At 37.3% G+C, this 20,031-nt stretch overlaps 1 protein-coding gene across 1 annotated transcript in view; it reads left to right on the plus strand.

Annotated features, from left to right (window-relative positions):
* Positions 1–20,031, plus strand: part of NTNG1 (netrin G1) — a gene marked incomplete at both ends in the record, with an annotated part of 140,592 nt that overhangs the window by 85,108 nt on the left and 35,453 nt on the right. The window contains one exon of the mRNA XM_084211833.1: positions 8,618–8,644. Within this exon, the coding sequence (XP_084067959.1) occupies positions 8,618–8,644 (27 nt within the window). The remainder of the gene's footprint in view (positions 1–8,617; positions 8,645–20,031) is intronic.

Consider the following 20,031-nt stretch of genomic DNA (forward strand, 5'->3'; position numbering starts at 1 on the left):
GATAAAATTCTTACTGAGCAGAAAAAAATTAACTTCCAAAAAGCAGGGGAAAACATTTTGTAAGAGTATTCACTTTTTTTCGCCTGTTACAAAAACTGCGTGTGGCTCACAGAATTAATACTTTGAGGATACGTTTGGGAAATATGGTGAGATTTACCAGGTTGATTTTAGCTAAATTCAGCTTGCTGTGAGTTTTACCTCATTCCCAGTCAGCTGAGCACACACCAGATGGAACAGTGGAATTAGCACCTACTGAAAGAGTGTCTAAAGCTTGTTAAATCAACTTTATGTTAAAACAACATCAGCAAATATACAGTTTCATCAAAAATCAAAACATTTTGTAAATAATAGGTAGCCATTTCTGGGGCTGATGATGATGGTGATAGCATCATGAAAACATAACCTTGTTTGAGCTGACAAATACTCCACTTACCCTCAAATCCTGACTTCGGCAGTCATCGGCAGCAGGAATTTCTGGCAAACAGGAAGAAGCATGAAGGATTTCTTCTTCACCTTCTCAGTTCCCATGAAATAAACTGGCTTTCTGAGCTGGACTGCTGGGGTTGCTGGCTGCTGAACAGAGAGAGACACCCAACTGACATAAGCTTGACCTCAGTGATACCTTATGGCCATACATTTCCAATTTCAGTGAGACAATGAGTGAAAGGTATTTTATTTTGCTTGCCTTAAATGTTTTTCTATGCTGTCTCCTAGATAAGGAAAGAACAAAGAATAATGAATCTTTGTTTACATCTGTTACTCCATTTATCATTACACAGACTTGACTTTATCCACTCCTCCACTCTTTTTTTAAATGACAAATCCTGATCTCTCTCATCTTATCATAAAACCATGCCACATCTCTGGTCATCTGTGCTTTCTCTTCCAGTTCTGTGATGTCATTTTTTTATTTGGTGAAGCTAAAACTACACATGATATTCTAGACATGACAACATCATGTTCTGTTATCTTTTATGATAACATAAAAATGTGCTTCTCTTATATTTTGTTATTCTCTGGATCAGTCCCTGAATCCTTTTTTAAGACTGTACCACAGTTAAAACATTTCTTCTGGCCTCAAGGCTGACCTAAATTACAGGTTATATGCTACAACAGTTAGTTCAGAAACATCATATTTGAGTTCCTGTAAAATACTTCTTGAGGCAATATTTCCTCATGGCAATTCTTGTTCAATACCATTTACTTCAGATGCTAACAGACTTTGAGAAAATTCCTCAGGAGGTAAGAATCTCTCTTTCTTTGTTGTGAACATCAGTGAAAACAATTCATTTAGTATTCAATATTTAATGAATTATTAATTAATCAAATTAATCATAGTATTAATAATACCTCAATTGCCTATCTTCCCAGTTATCTCTCTGGGCCTCCTGCTTCTTGTATGATTGTTTTAACAAAAAACAATTTCTAACTTCTGTGTCCATAGGAATTTGATTCTCAAAATACTGTGGTTTATATTTAAATTGGCAGATTTTATGCTTTTTTTTCCCATCTCTTTCTCCATTGAGAAGACTTATACTTTTGAAGGATATCTTTCCAAAATCATCTACATTCTGTTGTTTTCATTTTGGCATTGGGGTTTGGATTTTTTTTTTTTTTTTTTTTTTTTTTTTTTTTTTTTTTTTTTTTTGCTTATAAGAGAGCTAATTTTTATAAGTTACAAAAAAAGAAATGAGTTATGTATGATTATTCTGAGCCTCTCATACACTTGTCTCCAGCTGCTTCCATGCTGTTTGCCTGCATATCTTTTTAGATGTTCTTTTCACTTTTCTTTTATCTAACTTCCTCGATTTCCTCGCTCTCTCAAAGTTAAATATTACAGCATTGGATTTTTTTTTATCCTTCTCAACAAGCATGTTGAGTTCCAGTCCAGAAGTGGTTCTCTGGTAACTACTTCTTGAATTGTGTCCTGTGCACTGCTTCAGAACTAAATCAGCTTCTCTTCTTGTGGGTTGTCTGATTCTTTGGTACAAGCAGCAATCATTTATGGTATGTAAATCTTCATTTCTTTTGCCACTTCCTGATTTAAGGCTGTATGTGTTGGAGCATATGAAGTTGTGCATTACTGTGTAAACTCTCTGCACAGCCTGTGCAATTTCACTTAACTTGTTGCCTTTATGTCACCATCGTGTGATCAGCAATGCAGCCCTGGTGTTGTACTCTCCCTAGTCAGGTGTGGATTCTGAAATAGTTCCTGGAACATCTTGATAGAAATACCTTCCCTTCATATATTACTTCAGTTCTCTGGGGGCACTTTGTATAATCCAGTAATACAGTGTTCCTTTGATACTTCTCCTTCCTCTAATTTTCAAAGACCATCTTTTTCATCTAAGACCAAATTATTTAAAAATTTAAATATGTTTGAAGTTTACATGAATATGTTTAAATAACATACAGTTAAAAGTAGTTGTATAAATGAAACACTCTGAATTTTTTTTTCTTCTTTCCACAAAATAAAAAGATACCCTTTCATGAGATTCTGTGAATTTGTGAAATTTGTTCAGATTCAACAAGAAGCCTAATGTCTATTTCCAAATCTTTCCCAGCTGGAACTTCTGTTATTTCCATTGCTCTGTTTCTGCCATTTTTTGTGGCCAGTAAAACTTTATCATACCTTTTCAAGCTACAGCTCCTGAAGCAGAAGACCATTCCAGATTATTCTGTAGTCATAGCAGAAACCTTGACACAAAGCTGTTTTCTTTATCCATTTATTTCTTCACCATTTTAAGTCACCCTGAGTTTTTCAGGAGAATGCAAAACATTTTTCCATGCTTTACCTGTGAAAGACAGCAAGTACCCTGTTGTTTACTGGCACTAACAATATTTCTCCATTTGTCTCCATACAGCATTTATTTTATATTTCCACTCTATCTTATTGACTATTTTGTGATTACATTCATTCCCTTGTGCTGCCACATTCTATAGATAGTTTTTTCTGCAATATGTTTTGACACACAAAGTGAACTTATTGGATTTCTCTCTACTTGGTATTACAGGATAGCTTTTCTCCTCAGCAGTTGTATGTGTCTGACAGCACTAGCCCTTTTCTTCCTCTCATTGTTTAGATCATCTTTGGCACTTAGGTTCTTTGCTCCATCAGACAGAGCTGTCTCAGACGGCACTGAGCTGCCCTGCATCAAAGCCTACTCGCTTTGTGTCAGTCCCTTCACCACCAATAACCTGTATCAGAAGTGCCCCACACTCAGCAGAACCCCCTCCCAGCTGTTACATGACTTTCCTAATTCATTGTGCAACATCAAACAAAGGATTGACCGGGACATGGGAAACATTGGTGGTTATTTTCAGTCAAGAGTCAGGCAGGCAGTCTCAGTTTACTGAATTTCTCCTGCAGTGGGTCCCCCTCCCATGGTACAGCCTCTGTCTCAGCAGCACAGCCTTAAAGCTCCCTGAAAGACAAAAGACTTACAAGGCATCTGTGCAGCACAGTTGCCACAGAAACAGTTTCTGGCAAAACTTATGGCACCTCCAGAAGTGCACTGGAATTACCCTCACTGATGTTCAGTTTCCCCCATAAAAATACTTGCTCAATAAAAAAAGCCATCTTGAAGGACCAGCATAGATGAAGTTGTCCAAGAAGTTGTGCTTTCTAGTCAGGAATCCAGGTAACAAGGATCCCTCTGAAAGGACCACACATCCTGCTTTTCAGTCAAACCAGACTCATAAACTAGACAGAGCCTCCAGTGTCTTCTTTATGACTTGATTTGAAGGAATGGGACACATGCTGAAGTTATAAAATATTGCTCTTTGATGCTTTTGACAATGTGTTTCAAAGAGAAAAAGGAAGATATCAATCAATAAGTTAAAAAACAGCAAAGCTTCATATTGCTCCTATTTTATATTTATATTGCGTATTAATATTAGTCCATGAAGCTTCCAGAAGGTATAAAGCCACAGGAACATGTCACACAAAAGGCTGGGAAACCTAGTGTGAGGGCAAAACTGCAGTGTATCAAGAACATTCAGGTAGACAGGAGTCTCAGGAAAAACTGCAAAACTCTGCAACTGATAAACTCATTTTCCTTCAACTGGGTATCCAGTGCAATAGCCAGCAAAATATTGCAGGTACATACCTAAAAACAATGCATTATAAATAATGTGCTGTATTTTTTTAAAAAAAAAGGGCTTGAAAGGGCTTGAAAAATTATCCTTCAGCACTCTACCCTCTTGCATGACCCTGCTGAGCTGGTTGTTTGTGCTGGCTATGGTGACATCTGTTGCTGAGAAATGAATTGTTTCTGTATGTCACTGGTTTCAAACAACTCTGTTTTTGCCGTATACAGTGAAAAGGTGAAATGAAAGAGACTTCTGGTCCTTAAGTAGTAAGCAGCAGCATGGGAAGGCAAAGTGTCTGTTTTAAGATATTCAAAGTGCCAAAAAAAGTCTGAGTTTCAGGCTTTTCAAAGTTTCTAATATTCTATCAATAAATTATGATTACTTGAAAAAAAAAATCTTTTGATCTCACTGGGTGTTTCCTAGACAGAGTTTTCAATACTGGTTTGGACTCCCTAAAACACGACATGAACAAGTCCAAATTTTAAACTATGTTACCCAATAAAACAACAGCTATTTCCTCTGTCCCATTTATTTCTTGTGATATCGCTTGGGAAAGCGGAGATGAGGGATAACAAACTTCATCAAAGCAGTTCCTTTGCTATGAATTCAATCTGTACAGAGGAACAACTGCAAAATTAACAGTAGCAGGAGTTCTGGGGCTCTTGCAATGAAACAGATGAAATTTCCAAAGAATTTTCTTTCACTGTGTGTAATCCTTTGTCTGACTACAGGTTTAACAATCCATGAAAAGTTTACTCCTATGATCATAATGATCACTCCCTTTGAGGGATTACAAGACACCAGTATCATCGAGCTTCTCAGGGCTTTAAATTGCTAGAGAATTCAGAAGTTCTGGAATTGATGCTGAGCATCTGATATTGCAATCATTCCTCAATGGAAGAGCTGCAAAAGGAAGAAAGACTCACTGCAGGGAGTGCTGTCATGCTGCAGGGGAGATATTCTAGCAAAAGATCAGATGAGGCATTAACATCCCTGCTCTGACTCTGCTGTGAAAGGCTCTATATTTTGTTCCTGTTTAAGAGTCCTGCCAGAAGCACATGTGGGCGCTGACAATGGAGGTGCTAAGAGGGTCTGCAGGGTATGACCTGCCCTGACTCTGGAAGCAGCAGTGTGGTCCTTCTCACCGAAAGCTTGATCCATTTCTTTGTGTTAAGTATTTCACACTGACACAAACTAGAGACAGAATCAAAAACTTGCTTTCTTTGCTAGCATCTGATTTGCTTTTTTCTTCATCTCAATAGCCAGCTCCATGGTAGCTAAGAGCTAAAACAACCCATTTCTGGAAGTAGGGGAAATGAGAAAATTACAGGGCAGATGCAGAAGATCATACGAAAGGAAAACACCAGATTTTTTTCCTCTCAAGTAATGCATATATATTTAGATGCACTTACAGTGAACATGTAATATACCAAACCACCGCCCTCAAGTATAATAAATAGTATTAGTGACTTTCTCCTGCAATATTTGCAATTTCAGGGGCAGTACCAACCTCTGAACTTATTTTGCATGCTTTACTTGATGTCCCTTTACTATAAATCTATTACCATTAATAACCATCCCAGTGATTTCAACTGGAGGATAATTTAGGCTAAACATTGCTTTGGTTTAACAACTGAATAGGTGTAAATTGAATCCCTTTTTGTACCTTGTTCGATAGAATTGTCCATCAAAGGAGGCCTGATCCTTCATCTCTCTAACGTGTCCCCATCACTTCACCACTGCAGAGAACTCCCAGATTTCAGTACAAGGCTGACTGGAAACAATCAACACCGTGTAACAGACCAGGCTCAAGCCAAGGGCCAGCAGTGGGGGGATGGCCCCACAGCCTGTGGGTGTCCCCAGCAGTGGGGGGATGGCCCCACAGCCTGTGGGTGTCCCCAGCAGTGGGGGGATGACCCCACAGCCTGTGGGTGTCCCCAGCAGTGGGGGGATGACCCCACAGCCTGTGGGTGTCCCCAGCAGTGGGGGGATGACCCCACAGCCTGTGGGTGTCCCCAGCAGTGGGGGGATGATCCCACAGCCTGTGGGTGTCCCCAGCAGTGGGGGGATGACCCCACAGTCCACAGCAGTGGTGGCGTGGGCAGAGCCCTGCGCTCAGGCCCTTGCCTGCCTCCACACGGACAGGGAGGGAGAGCAGAATCACACCTCCTGTGCCTGATTACCTAAGGACTTGCACCAAATCCAGCTCAGCTGAATTGAAGAGCTAGCCTCAATATGTAACTCCAGATCTCACACAAACACTCCTTCTAAGAATAATTTCCCCATCATATGTGCGGTTTTCACAGAGTGTTAATAGATCCTGCTTCGTGGCCCTACATAACCAGCTCCTTTCCAGACAAACTCAGAAGTGTCATTCTCACTCTCTTTAGTAAGAAGGGCATAAAGTAGTGCACTATCAAGGCCAGTCACCTCACACAGGGATACCTGGTAGTACAAAAACCAGTCTGGTTAGAGAAGACCACACCAGCTAACAAACTCTGTACAGAAATATCAAAACAGCTTTTGAAACAGAACCTGAAGATATCTTTGCAAGGTTAATACAGAGCCCTCAGGCTAGCAGGCATCTTGTGTTCATTTTTCTCTGCCCAGGAAGCATTTATCACTATGAATTCATTGAAAATTTTGAAGTACGATAATATGAGGCAAGCAGACTTGCAGGAAAACCTCTTCCTTTGCTACAATCTGTTCAGGAGAGAAAGGAAAGGGTATTTGTATGTGTGTGTAGGAGACAGAGAGGTTTGAGGCGGGGGAGTATACCCAGAGGAAATACAAATACCATTTCACAGCACAAGTGTGAGTGTGAGAACACAGTTTTTGTCTTTTATCTAATATTTGTGTAGGTTCCATGAGTGCATAAAGGAAAATTAATCCTGCTAATTTAAACCAGCTACAATGACTTGCAAAAATTTAAACAAGCTGCTATTGAAACTTCAGGGAAAACTATATGCAAATTGATTGTCTTTTTGACATTTTAAATAAGGGGATAGACGTTCTCTTTAATTACTTTCACTAAAAAAAGCACTTTTTGTTACTATTAGAACTATGACCACATTGTTTTATTATGATGATATTTGCATTTAGCATTCAGTACCTCATGGTGCTAAAATTTTGAAAAATACCTGTCCATCTCAGCAGAGGTAGAAATAATGAAGTTGCAAACAGTGTCTGAGTGTGGGGCTGGGTGAGCAGCAGGTGCTGTCCATGGTGCTCTGCCAGGCCACAGCTTCCATAGGCTAAGAAACCCAGGAGCTGCAATTCTGATATGTGTCCCAGGATTGATGTGGTGAAACATAAAAAGTCTGGGTTTGGTTCCCATTCTGCAAATTCTCTTGCTTCAGCATTGTCTTAGCCATGCCACAAGTGAGGATTTTTCCCAGCTTGATTCTGCAACCTTGCTTACATTGAATATCATTTATTCCCAAGACATTCCTTCACTTAATTGCAGAGTGAGGTCCATGCCATCTCTGAGTAAGGGAGAACTTTAGGATAGATGTTGAAAGAAGTGTAGCAGATGTTTAATGGAGAAACAGACAGATTTCTGCAACAAAATGCATGCCACAAAAGTCAATAAAACTTCAAAAAGGCAAACTGTATTTAAGGAAGAAGATACAAATATCCAGGATTTCAATACTGATCTGCAGTTTCTGACTAACCCAAGTCATGAGCCACAGTCCCATTAACAATGGCATTTAATCTTAAGAAAGTGGCATTTCAGGAAAGATTTCATATCCAGGGTTTTGTGCTGCACACAAAACCTGGCTTTCAGGGCAGACCTGACAAGAAGCAAGTTCTTGAGATTGCATTATACAGCATGAGATCCTACACTGCTTACCAGTGAAGGAGTTTTACTCCTTAACAGCCCCACCTCTCATGGTAAATTTCACCTGTCTCTGGAATGGTTTCCTTGCATTAATTTGGTTTAGGAATTGAAATGAACACAGGAAAAAAAATAAATCAATGAGAGGCTTAATCAATATGGCCAACCTACTGCATTAGATTGTTTCACTCAATTACATTTCTTTTACATAGCTTAATTTAGATAACTGTCAGGTAAAAGAGGGGGAAATAGTTCTATACAATTAATGCAACAGAAGGTACCAACTGATTTAAGCAGCTGGCCAAAGCAGTTAGCAATGCATCTATCCCTTGGTTAAATTACTCTCCTGGATCTGCATAATACATGCATGACTGATATTTTTATCTAGAGCATTAAACCTAATGGCTGGTTAGTTGAAATACAAAACTGTTCTGAACAAATTCATGAAGTTCAGAGAGCTGGTATAGATCCCATCTGTCAATGCATTTTAGTGGTCCCTGCAGCCCCATACTGAAAAATCTAAAAGACTCTGCATTTATAAAGGACTAGGCACATAATGGCAGATGCTTGAGTTTAACTATGTATTGATAAAGTATTCTGAAGATGTTGTCAGAATCTTAGGTGTAATAGCTCAGCCAGCTACAGCAAACAGCTAACTACACTTCTTTGTGTTTTCTTTCTCTGCAGGTATACCCAGTATTTCCAGTATTGGTAGTAAGTAATAAAACCAGTATTGTTTCCATTGTCATTCAGCTTCATGGATCTGATTTCCCAACATCCCTTTCTGGTGTAGATAATGTTTCTCTGACAGCATGCCCTGTGGTGCAGGGGCTGTGTGTTGGCCTTCCTCTCTGGCATTAACGTGTTACTGTTATTATGTGGTCAGAGACAATGTCACTCCTTACATCTGCATTCAGCCCCAGATGTTCTGATCAAATTCTTACCAGCAGATGAACACTGAGTCCTATAAAACTAGTGTGACACAAAGAATTAAGACACTGTTGCAGAGAAAATATTTGTTGAGCATTTTGAAGAAAAGTGTTTGCTAATAACAGAAGTATAGGACCAATAATTTTCATGTATGTATATGTGTGTGTAAATTCAAAGAGCAAATGGAAAAGTTTATAAATGGAATAGCTTTCATTTCTATGAAGTAGATTAGCAAATGCAGCATATCTGCTGGAATCTGCATTAACTCTAGCAGGCTTTGAACTCAGCTTTACTCCACAAAATAAATAGAATTATGTTCCTTCACAGAAAAAATGCTTTCCTGTATGTAATCAAAGTACCAACACACAATTCTTAAACTATAGTAAAGCCATGCCATCGTTACGTAAAGAACTACTATATCAATGAAATAGATGATTACTTAAACAAAACACGTGAAGAGACCAAGTGCACAGCAGCTGAGCTCTGAGCCTCGGCTGAGCTCCACAGCTGAGGAGTGCAGACAGTCATGGCACATTAGTTAATTGCCAATAATGCAGGGAGGGAGAAATGGGGTCCTGCTGTGGCTCAAGGAAACAATATTCCCCACAGCCTCAGCTATGCAAATACTTTGGACACAACTTGCATAATATACAGAACAATCACAGTTATAAAATATCACAGTTGTTAAATGCAATTTGCCATACCTGGTATCCAAATGAAAAGTTTTTAACAATTTGGATAAAACTGTCTCACTTCTTATGATGCAGGGTCAGGACTATCAATTTATAATCAATTCAGTTTACTTAAGCTCATGAATTGCACTGATTTGTTAAGCTCTAGACAGGCAAGTTAAATGCCATCAAAACTATCTCCCTTGCAAGTGCGAGCAGCGTTAGCAGCTGAATGCCACAGCATCTGTTTTCTGCTTTAAATAGAAAAACAGCATCAATGACAATAATGTGCAAATGAAAGCCTCCAATCTTAATAATGTCATTTGCCTGCTCTAGTGTCTCCTCTGGTATTTGCATGCCTGCAGATTCATAGTGATGTGCTGTTTTCAAAACTTTGTGTTTATACATATATATATTACCAAAAAAAAATTAACTAAATGAAAGAGAATAAGTTTATGTCACCATTCTCAGAAATATTCCTGCCATTAATAACTGAAATGGGATGAATGGGAAATAGCTCTTTGGAGTTTGATTGTGCTATAGTTTCTTAGTACTGTGTTGCATGGTCTATATGGTTGTGTTTTCACTTCACCCTCCATACAGCCTTCGTCACCACATCTACCATTTCTGAGCATCAGCAGATGTTGGCCTTTGAAAACTTAATAGGGAAACTCAAATACCTTTTGAACAATGGTGAGCTGAAAGGATGCATTGTTGACCTCTTTGTATTTTACACTGGGATGATTAGTACAGTTTATTTATTACAAACTGAGAAAATTCTGTTTAACATTCTGTAGGAAATACAAGAGTTTCTGCAAATCTATGTTTTCTCTTTAGTCTGCTGTAAATGTCTTGGGATAATATGTGGTAAAATTCAACATGTTTTTTGCCTACCTGAAAAGGGTGAAGTACGAGCATCTCTTCATGAGCACAAGTAAATACTGATACTCTGCTTGCTTTTTCAATGTGATTTTTCTTAAATAGCTGAGGGGAGAAATAACTCTGCTTGCTTAATGTTCTAAACACCTTTCCTATAACATAGGAATAGCAGAATTTTTGTTAAACAAGGATAGAATCCACAAATTTATCCTGTTCTCAAAGAGAATTTAACAGAGGTCCAATTAACACACAAAACCAAACAAGATTAATTAGTTGTGGCTGCTTTAATGGATTCTGCATGATTTTTGTTTTGTCTATGCTAACACAGTATTTGTTTTCATATCAGCAGAGTTCTTCCCCATCTGGGGGCAGGAAGTAACCCTTGGGAGATACAGTTTGGGTTTCATTTTGCCTGGCAGCAAACACCTACAGGGGGGTATTGGCTTTTGTGTGCTCCCAGCTTTTTCCAGTTTATAAGTTATAGAGGATGGGGTTGGGGCAGGGGGGTTAGAAACTAAACTTCAAGCATTCAAAAAAGATGCCACCTCAAGCAATGTTCATTTAACACTTTTTTGAGACTGCAATGAAAGCCAGCAAAGAATAAAATACATTCACCTGTGTGCACATATATGTATTATTCTCCATTTTCCTTTTTTTACCTCAAAGGATTTTGTATTAAAGCAGCTTAGCACTAAAATTTGAACACAAAAAAACAGTGGTCATTAGTAAACATCCTTTCTGATCATCTAGAAGAAAACAAAGCAAACCAAAAAAAAACCCCAGAGCTTTCCCATTAAGGTCATTTGTACCTGCTGTTGTCTATCAGTTGAATAATAGGTTCTCTGATCATTTCCAGCATTCTTGATTACAATGCTGGCTCTTTCAGCATTTTTCAGCCATGTCTGAAAAAATACTGGTGAAAGTGTTAGCAATTAATGAGTCCCAAAACCATTTCATAATTTTAATAAATGCCTTTATACAGTATGTAAATATTCTGAGAAGTGCATTATTTTACTTGCTAAAATAATGATTGTACAATTTTACATAGACCAGTGCACCAAAATGTTCCTTATTGTGGCCAAATACCAACATTACTAATCTGTACATGTATGCCTTCAAAAAGTCGAGTCTTCTAAACTATTGCTTCTTTTTTTCTGTAAAACATAACTCCACTAATTATGCTAAACAGTTTGTTACAGAGGGTATAATTAGATAGAGGATAAGATAGACATGATGTGCAAATAGCTCTGTGTGGGTGATTATCACCTTAAAGCCTGCTGCTGGCAGATGAGTCAGAGTTTAGAGACAGACCATGCACCCAAGTGCAAGATGCAATCACAATAACCAAACAGTATTTTCTGCTTTGTTCTCTATGGTTTTGTTCTTCCTTATAGTCGATTTTAAATTTAGAGAACATTTTTTTAATGATAATGAATGCAAGATGAAAAAGTTAAAAAAAAAAGAAAAATAAGACTGAATGAGCACTTTCTTATTTTATTGTTTTCTTAACCTTGAAAAATCTCTTAGGTATTTTTCTGGAGCTAAAATAGTGTCTGGATGAGCATATCTTTATTTGTTTTTCACATTTGTAATGAAACTCTAATGTGGTAAATATATATCTTAAAAGGTGGTGAGAGCAAATACTAGTGGATTTTTTTCTTTTTTAATAACAACACAATGTATTTTGGACCTGATTTTGCCCTTTTGCAGTAACCAAGAAGTTCTCTTATTAAATCTTCAGTCGTGTGAGCAAAGCCATTACCATGCCAAGCTCTTGACTAGAGTCTATACCCAGCACATGTCAGCAGGACACAAACATGCATAACTAGGTTGTACATTATTTTTCTATTATTATTTGAGGTCAGGTTTTACAGAAAGCTGTACTCTTGAGGGACCATTAAGATATTTATCTCCTTAAAACATTCAAATATCGTCTTCAGACTGTATCTGTTATTTTGGACATATAAGCAAAATGTTCTCATTTCAATTTAATTTTATCCAAATCTGACCTTCTAATGATTAATATTCTTAATCAGGCTTCCAGTCTAAGGCAATCACCTTATCTAGATAACTGAATATAATATCCAGCCAGTATTTGTTTTCCCTCCTTTAATGCTCTGAAGCTCTTGGAATCTTTTGCTTTAAAAAATAGATTTTACACTCTCTTAAAACATTTCTGAGCTGAAAGAAAATACAAAGGCCTTTGTGGTATGATGTGCTCATGTAATACTGGATCTGAGAGAAATTTACATTCCAAATAATTCCATTACAGGTACTTGTACCTGCTAGGAGTCCCAAAAAAGCCAGTTTCCTGCTGTATAGCTAGGGTGTGACCCCTGAAGGTGAGGAAGCAGAACTGAGCCCAGCACAGAGCAGAAACCACCTCTTTGCTAAAATTGCTGTGACAAATACATCAATAAATCAAGTGATTTCGAGGGCAGGGTCAGAAACCACCAGTGCTGCCCCAGGGAGCACTGCCAGGTCCTTGGGGTGGGATTTGGGGGAGCCTTTGTTACAGTTTTGGTTTTGCCAGATCCACCAATTTTAACAGATAAGAAGAGCTGTGCTCAGCAGTCTCAGACACAGACACTGACAGTTTAGAGTTGTTTCTCATTTCTCTTTCTAGTTTTCCACCATCATCTTGAGTTAGTTTAAATCAGGCTATCAATCACATAGTGACCACATGCTTTTTGATTTGCTGCAATATACAGAGGACTACTCCGTTCATATAACCATTAATAAATAATCCAGTGATAGGATACTCTAGAAAATAAGATATCAAAATTCCAGTATATACCATGGTACCCATGCAAAGCACATGGCACTTGCTATATGCAAGTTGAGCTCAGTTGCTCAAGGAAGTGTATAGAGAGTAGATGAGACCCAAAAAGATATTTTAAAATCTAATTATCTATAAAACTTGGGGAGAAATTGCCAGGAAAAAATCCATTTCTATGTTCCCCTCTCATCTTTTCCTTTCTGTTCCTTACGACATAGAATCAGTTTATTTCAGAGACTAAAACAAAGAATGGGGTTTCCAAATCAGCATAGTGATTTAAAAAAACAAATCATGATTTACTGTTCATCAGTTGAGAATTACTGTACAGTAATTCCAGGTGATGAGACAATTTCAACATTTTTATAGGAAAAAGCAGAACCAGTCCAAATATAAAATAACAACACAACCCCTGCAAACTATCAACAAAGTAATTCTTTTTTTCATGAGAAGGTACCTAAATGTTTCTTTCCAAAAATACTTGAATTCATTGTTCACTTCTACAAACATTTTAGTGGAAATACTTTAAATTGAAGAATTCCCTCAGCCCTCACTATTTTGAGAATCAGCCAAAAAATTGTTACAATCAGTGGTATATTTTTTCTGATATCTGAAGGTTTCCAGAGATGGATCCTTGGATTATTTTTTAAGGCTCTGAAAAGATCACTTTCTTTTTTACTCTACAAGTGGACACATAAAGGACTAATTACATTTAAATTCTTCCAACAGTTATAAAAGCTGTTATGGCTGAGGAGCTACCATAAAACAACCACATCTTCACATTTATGCAGAATTCTCCTTTCTTCAAAGGAACAGGTATGAAACTTCCTACATTGCTCCAAGAAAGATTGCCTAATATTGGCCAAGTATTTTTTTTAAACTTAATAAAGTGATGACAAAAAAAAAAATCAGCATTTCTCCCTTTTAGTGATTTTTATTTTGCAGTTTAATGAAAGTGCTAAAAGGCAAATTTTATGTGAGGTAGATTATCATAGCTTCCAAAAGACCAAAAGAGATAGAAATGCCGTAACAATGATACGATGATTGCAAGAAGTGGTGGAATACAATCTGATATAAACACGCTTGATTACTCCAGCAGCTACTAAATCTGCCAGTGATTTCAGTAAGCATTATTTCTTAAAGATCCTGATTTTTTTGTTCAATATTTGCACCTAAAACAACTGTCATAAGTCCACTGTCCTCAGCAGGCATCTATAATTGAGAACAGATATTTACTGCTGCCTACTCATGGTTTAAAATAGGTAGCAGCAAGGCCAGCTTTCTGTGGCTAGAGACATGAAGTTCTACTGAGTCATTAAGTTTATACCGATACTTTTTTTTTTTAATGGAAAGAAAGTTAGAAAACATCTTAATCAGCATATCTCACTGGGGTTCCTTATTGTTATTAAAAATTAAATTAATAACGATAGTTGCCAACACAAGTGCTCCCTGTCTGCCACTAGTGAGCATTATTTAAGACTTAGAGATTTATGGGTAGTAATTTCCAGCAGATGCACTGTCTGTGGGCTGGGCCTGCAGGATCACTTGAGGAGGGGATCAGGCACCCTTGGCTGCAGCGCGCAGGTGCACGGGCAGCAGCGGAGAATTCTGCGCTCCATCACCTCTGCCCTCATCCCTGAGCAGGGACAGCCCCTCTCACTGGGAATACACTTTCATTTTACTGCCAGCTCAGTGCTTGGTTGGAGTGAGAAACCAAAATGCCCATTAATTTCTGCCAAGATGGTGACAGGCTGTTTTCATGTGCAGCTGTCAGGTTGGAATTAGGCTGAAACTCCCCATTCATTTCCCCTATTTGCCCCATTTGAAACCATGGTACAGCCCATGGTGCAGTGAATATTTGAGACAGATTTTCTTCATTTAATATTGGAAGTGTTTCTGATACGGTATGTCAGGGAGGAAATTTAAAAAAAAAAAAGATTGGGAGGAGAAAAAGGAAATTATCATACATCTAATAAATATAATGCAGTAAGTTTTTCCTTACTTCATGAAAATTAAATTTTTTCCAGTAGTTACTTTCTACATATAATTGGCTTTGGAACAATAGTAACTAAAAATGCAAAAATATCCTATCCAAATTTAAAATGTCATATTGATTTTTTTCTCAGTCACACAGCTTGCATACCTCCACTGTTAAAGATGCCTACAGTAGCTTCACTTTTAAATAATAACACTCAAACATACATTTAGAAACTCTTTTTCACATTTCTTAGCCTTGCTTGCCCAGAATAACTGTCATGGAATATTTTACAGTAGATTGAAATAGCACAAAGTATAGAATACCTACCCCAAGACGCATTTGTTATTCTGGTAAATAATGACTCTAATTACAAAGTGGAGTTTCCAGGCATGGAACTGTTCTGGAAAAGATTGGTTTATCTAGTCAACTTCTCTATAAATAAAGCACTTGGTGGTAATCACCAAGGACTAGAAATATTTTCACAGGTTGCTGTGAAAGAATAACTAGCTGCTAAATGAATCTTCCCAGTGTCTGTTCAAGGGATGACTCATCTGCTCCAATGTACATGTGGGAATGACATCCAACATTCTTGGACTTGGACATCTCACCTACCTTTTCAGATAAAACATTTCAAGTCATCGCCATTTAAAAAAACATTCAAAGATATGAAGAAAGACCTTTATCAAAAAACCTGTAATCTGGATGGAAATACAGGCCATGAATAGAGGAGATGAGAAAAAGATCTGCTCTTTACCAAAGACTGAAAAAAGCACATAACAGAAGCATTAAGTCTAAGGAGCATTAACCACATTAGCAAGCAGCAGCTGGTTTCAGCTGGATATGACCCTCAACAACCTCATCTAACTTTAAAGTTCACCCTGCCATGAGCAAACTGTGGAAATAAATGACCTCCAGAAGTCCCTTCTAATATGATTATAATTATCAGTAATAACCAGTAATAATCACTACTTTAATAATACTTAAATGGTAATCTCCAGGCACTGTAAATATGCTCTTTATTGTTTTGGGTGCCCATTAAGAAATTCAGTTCAGTGTTATCTAATTTAAAGGGTCAGGGAATTTTTAATTATTTTGCAGTAAGTCACAACCTCCATTTTAAGGAAGTTTGCTAAAACAAGCATGGATCTATAGCGTTTATAGAATTTCTAAGAAATCTGTAAATATCGGGTTTTTCCTTACAAGGAATGATTTTACTTGGACATGATACTACATAGAAAAATCACAATCAGGATAAATTATATATTAAATATTATTGATTATATCTGTTTGATGATGTAAAGTATGTTATTTACTACATAGGGCCTACAGTTTATGAAATGACAAATTCAAGAGGGTTAGTCCTAAGGCATTACAAAGTTATTTGACACCATTAATTTTACCTCTGGTAATACCTAGGCCTTTTCAGTTGAAGACCACTATACATATGAATTTTTATAGCAGGTGTGTCACACTGTACTCAACAATACATGTAGGATTTTGGAAGCTCCAGTCTGAAATGTGACCAGTTGTTTGCAACAACTCTGATGCTGCACAATGGCTAAAAGAAAAAAAGGCTCAGGAGACAACGGGACAACACAGTCCATAATGATTGCTTTTCCTTTTTTAACTCCTGATTTTATGTTATGCCTAATATCCAGTCACTTCATAATGTTTAGGTCAAGTCTAAGTGTTCCTAAATCGACCAAAATTTGACAGGGAATTAACTGTAAGTAATTTGCTAGTGAGAGTCTGATGAGGAGGAAGGTGGTCTCTCAGGTGCTTGGTAGCAGTCTGTCAGTGGAGGGGGTGAGGGTTACCACAGCACTCCCTAGGTACAGCTTGGAGATACTTCTTGTCATCCACTCTGACTGGGGCACTTGCACTTCCTATGTGTGGGAATTGGTGGATCTGACCTATAGAGGCAAGTTAATGTCAGTCAATATGTAGACTCTTTGAGAATCTGTCAAACCAGTTCAGTTTTTCTTTCTTCTGTTTTCTGGATTGAATAGGAAAAAGCAAAAAAATGTAAGAATTGAATGTAATTATGTGATTAAATTACAACTTGACCCATTAAATTGCAGAAGACTGCCTAACAGCAAATGGCACAGTGCAGGTCCCCATCCTTTCCTTTCATTGTTCTCTCTGTGGGAAGACTTTAGGGACAAAGGCTGATGTGACCCTTAAGAAGAATTCTGTTTGGTTCAGACAAGACACAACCACTGCAGTATTCAGAGAAGATTATAAAAACATGGTCCAAGTCTAATATTCAAAGCTAGGCAGATGGCAACAGAAAAACAAGTTTTCTTTCCTTCCCCAAAGCACCAGTCTGCTAAGGGTTTTCATTCCTCACTTCCCCAGCCCCAGAACACATTAATCAAAGGAAATGAAGATCTAAAGAGACACAGCTAATTCTACTGCTCACACAAAATGCTTCATCCAAGTAACACATTTTGTAGAACTTATAAGAAATTTAGATATTTAACGTTATGACAAAAAAAAAAATCAAGCTGTAAAATATATCAGCAGATATATCAGATGATAGGAAATAGATGAAACACACAAAAGTGTGAGAGCCAAAGAAGAGGCCCACTCTGCTGGTAAATATATTTCTTCTGATAACAGATATGTAATTCACTCAAAAGGCCCTGAAACAGGATGTTACAGTAAGATATGTGTCTTTGGTAAGAAGTCCATATTTGTCTGATACTGTCGTTTTATCTCTGCAGAGCAGATTTAACACAATATGTTCCTGTTTTGTTCCTGGTGTTAGAACTATATATATTGGCCTAGGATATCTTTTCGTCATGAAAAATTGTATTTTAAGCCACAGAAGAGAAATTGTTATGCACAGTATTTTATGTCCATTTGGTGTTTTGGGAATCATCAATTGCTTGTTTTCTTGTTCACTGTGGAGTCATGTTCTGTTCTAGTGCAACTTAGACTAGTCCAGTAATAGCTGTGTGTAATCTCTGTCTTTGTCCATATGCTTGCCTGTTTAGAACAATATCACAGATGTAAATAACAAAACCTGATTTTTCCTGATGCATGCAGATCCTCCAAAGTTTGATAGGATATGGCCGAATATTTCTTCCCTTGAGGTTTCTAAACCAAACCAAGGTAGGATGCTGTAAAATTCCTAGTGGTCTAAAGGTACTGAAATTGCTCTCAATGAGTCCCTTGTGGTGGCAAAAGTAGTAACAATGATACTCCAACTCATTTTTCTCTGGTGCTAAGTAATGCTATCCTGTGAGAAAATAACTATAAAACAAACCTTACCTGAAAAGGGAGCCTTCCAACACTCAGACTGTGCACATTACTGCAAATATGGGAATAACAGACATACAGACTAAAATCTGTGATACACAGGACAATTTTGGACTTGTTTAGATAGCACAATCTGTATTTTGAGTAAATTTTGAGATTTTTCAGTGAACAAAGGTTGTCGCTGTAAGCATCAAACGCATTTTTAATGTCTTGTTTCCACTTTGTTTTCCCAAGTGAGCTGAGAAGCATTCTCAGCTTTCATGCCATCCACAATACAAGCAAGTTCTCTGCAGGAAAGACCCATGGTTTTCTACAATTTGAGTGCTACACAAAAAATTACTCACATACTGTGATAGGACAATTACTGCTGAAAGAAAAAAAATTACTTTTTAAGATGACTAATAAAACTAAGATTCTTTGTTAGTTGAAGAAGTATTCAGCTATACTTCACATTTCAAAGTGATTGCTCATTATAAAAATAATTTCCTTCTGTTCTTATTTACTGCCCTTTCCTCCCCCAAAAGTCCCTGAAGAAATCTGGCCTGTGGCTTGTTTCATGTTCAAAGGGTTTCCTTTCTGTGCTATAACACACAGAGGTGGAGGGTCAAATTAATGAAAAGGCAATCTAGAAAATGGCCACTACACCAAATGAGATGTATTGGAAATCTGTTGGGAATTACATGGGAAGGGCTGTAATTAAGTCCGTGGATCACAATCACCAAATCAAGCATACCCCATGTGCATGTGAAATCTGCCATGTTATACATGCAAGTTTCTATGTGCCCAACAAAACAGAAAATACTAATTGATCTGTGCTCTATGTAAGGATTAGAAATGTACTCTAGTTTGGTTTATTCACCATATATTTAAAATTAACTATCCCTGATAAAATAATACCTAGCATTCCAATTTCATTTAGCTCTCATTGTATTTCCCCAGTGTTTGCATGTCTTTTTTAAACAAACAAAAAACCCCACCCAGACTGATCTCTTTCCCTCTGCTCTCTCTAAGGATTAGCCTACGCTATTCAGAAGAATTTTAAATTAAAACATTCTCAGTTAAATTATACTTAGCATTTCTAATGGATTTCATTGCTTAATTATACTATGTGTGATCTAAGACCTAACTTCATTGCAAAATATGTTTTGAACAGCACAGAATTATTCAGTGTTTCTTCCTCAAAAATAGGAGTTTAAGTAAATTTAGTTTTGATGTTTTGGAAGGAAGCACAAAACACAAAAACTTCAAAGCATTTCTATTCAGCTTTTGTGTGTTTGCAGCATATTGTTTCAGTGTTTAACATATAGTTGTAGATTAAATATTTCATTTAAGGATAGTGTATGAAAAGAATGATTACAGAAATCTGCCTACATCTAAACATTTTATTGTGGGGTTTAGGTTTATGCTAATTGGCCAGAATAAATATGCAATCAAATTCAATAAAACCCTTTTCAGACCACTCTGGTTACCATACAGTCATTTGTCATGGATTGAGAGAAACCACCAAATAACCCCTAACACAAAACTGCCAAAGTGCATAGATGTGAATTCCATTCCCTGTCTTGATCTTGGATGTTACAGCTCAAATAATTCAGTAATTGGT

Source organism: Fringilla coelebs, assembly GCF_963513975.1.
Source record: "Fringilla coelebs genome assembly, chromosome: 9".
Classification (NCBI taxonomy): Eukaryota; Metazoa; Chordata; class Aves; order Passeriformes; family Fringillidae; genus Fringilla; species Fringilla coelebs.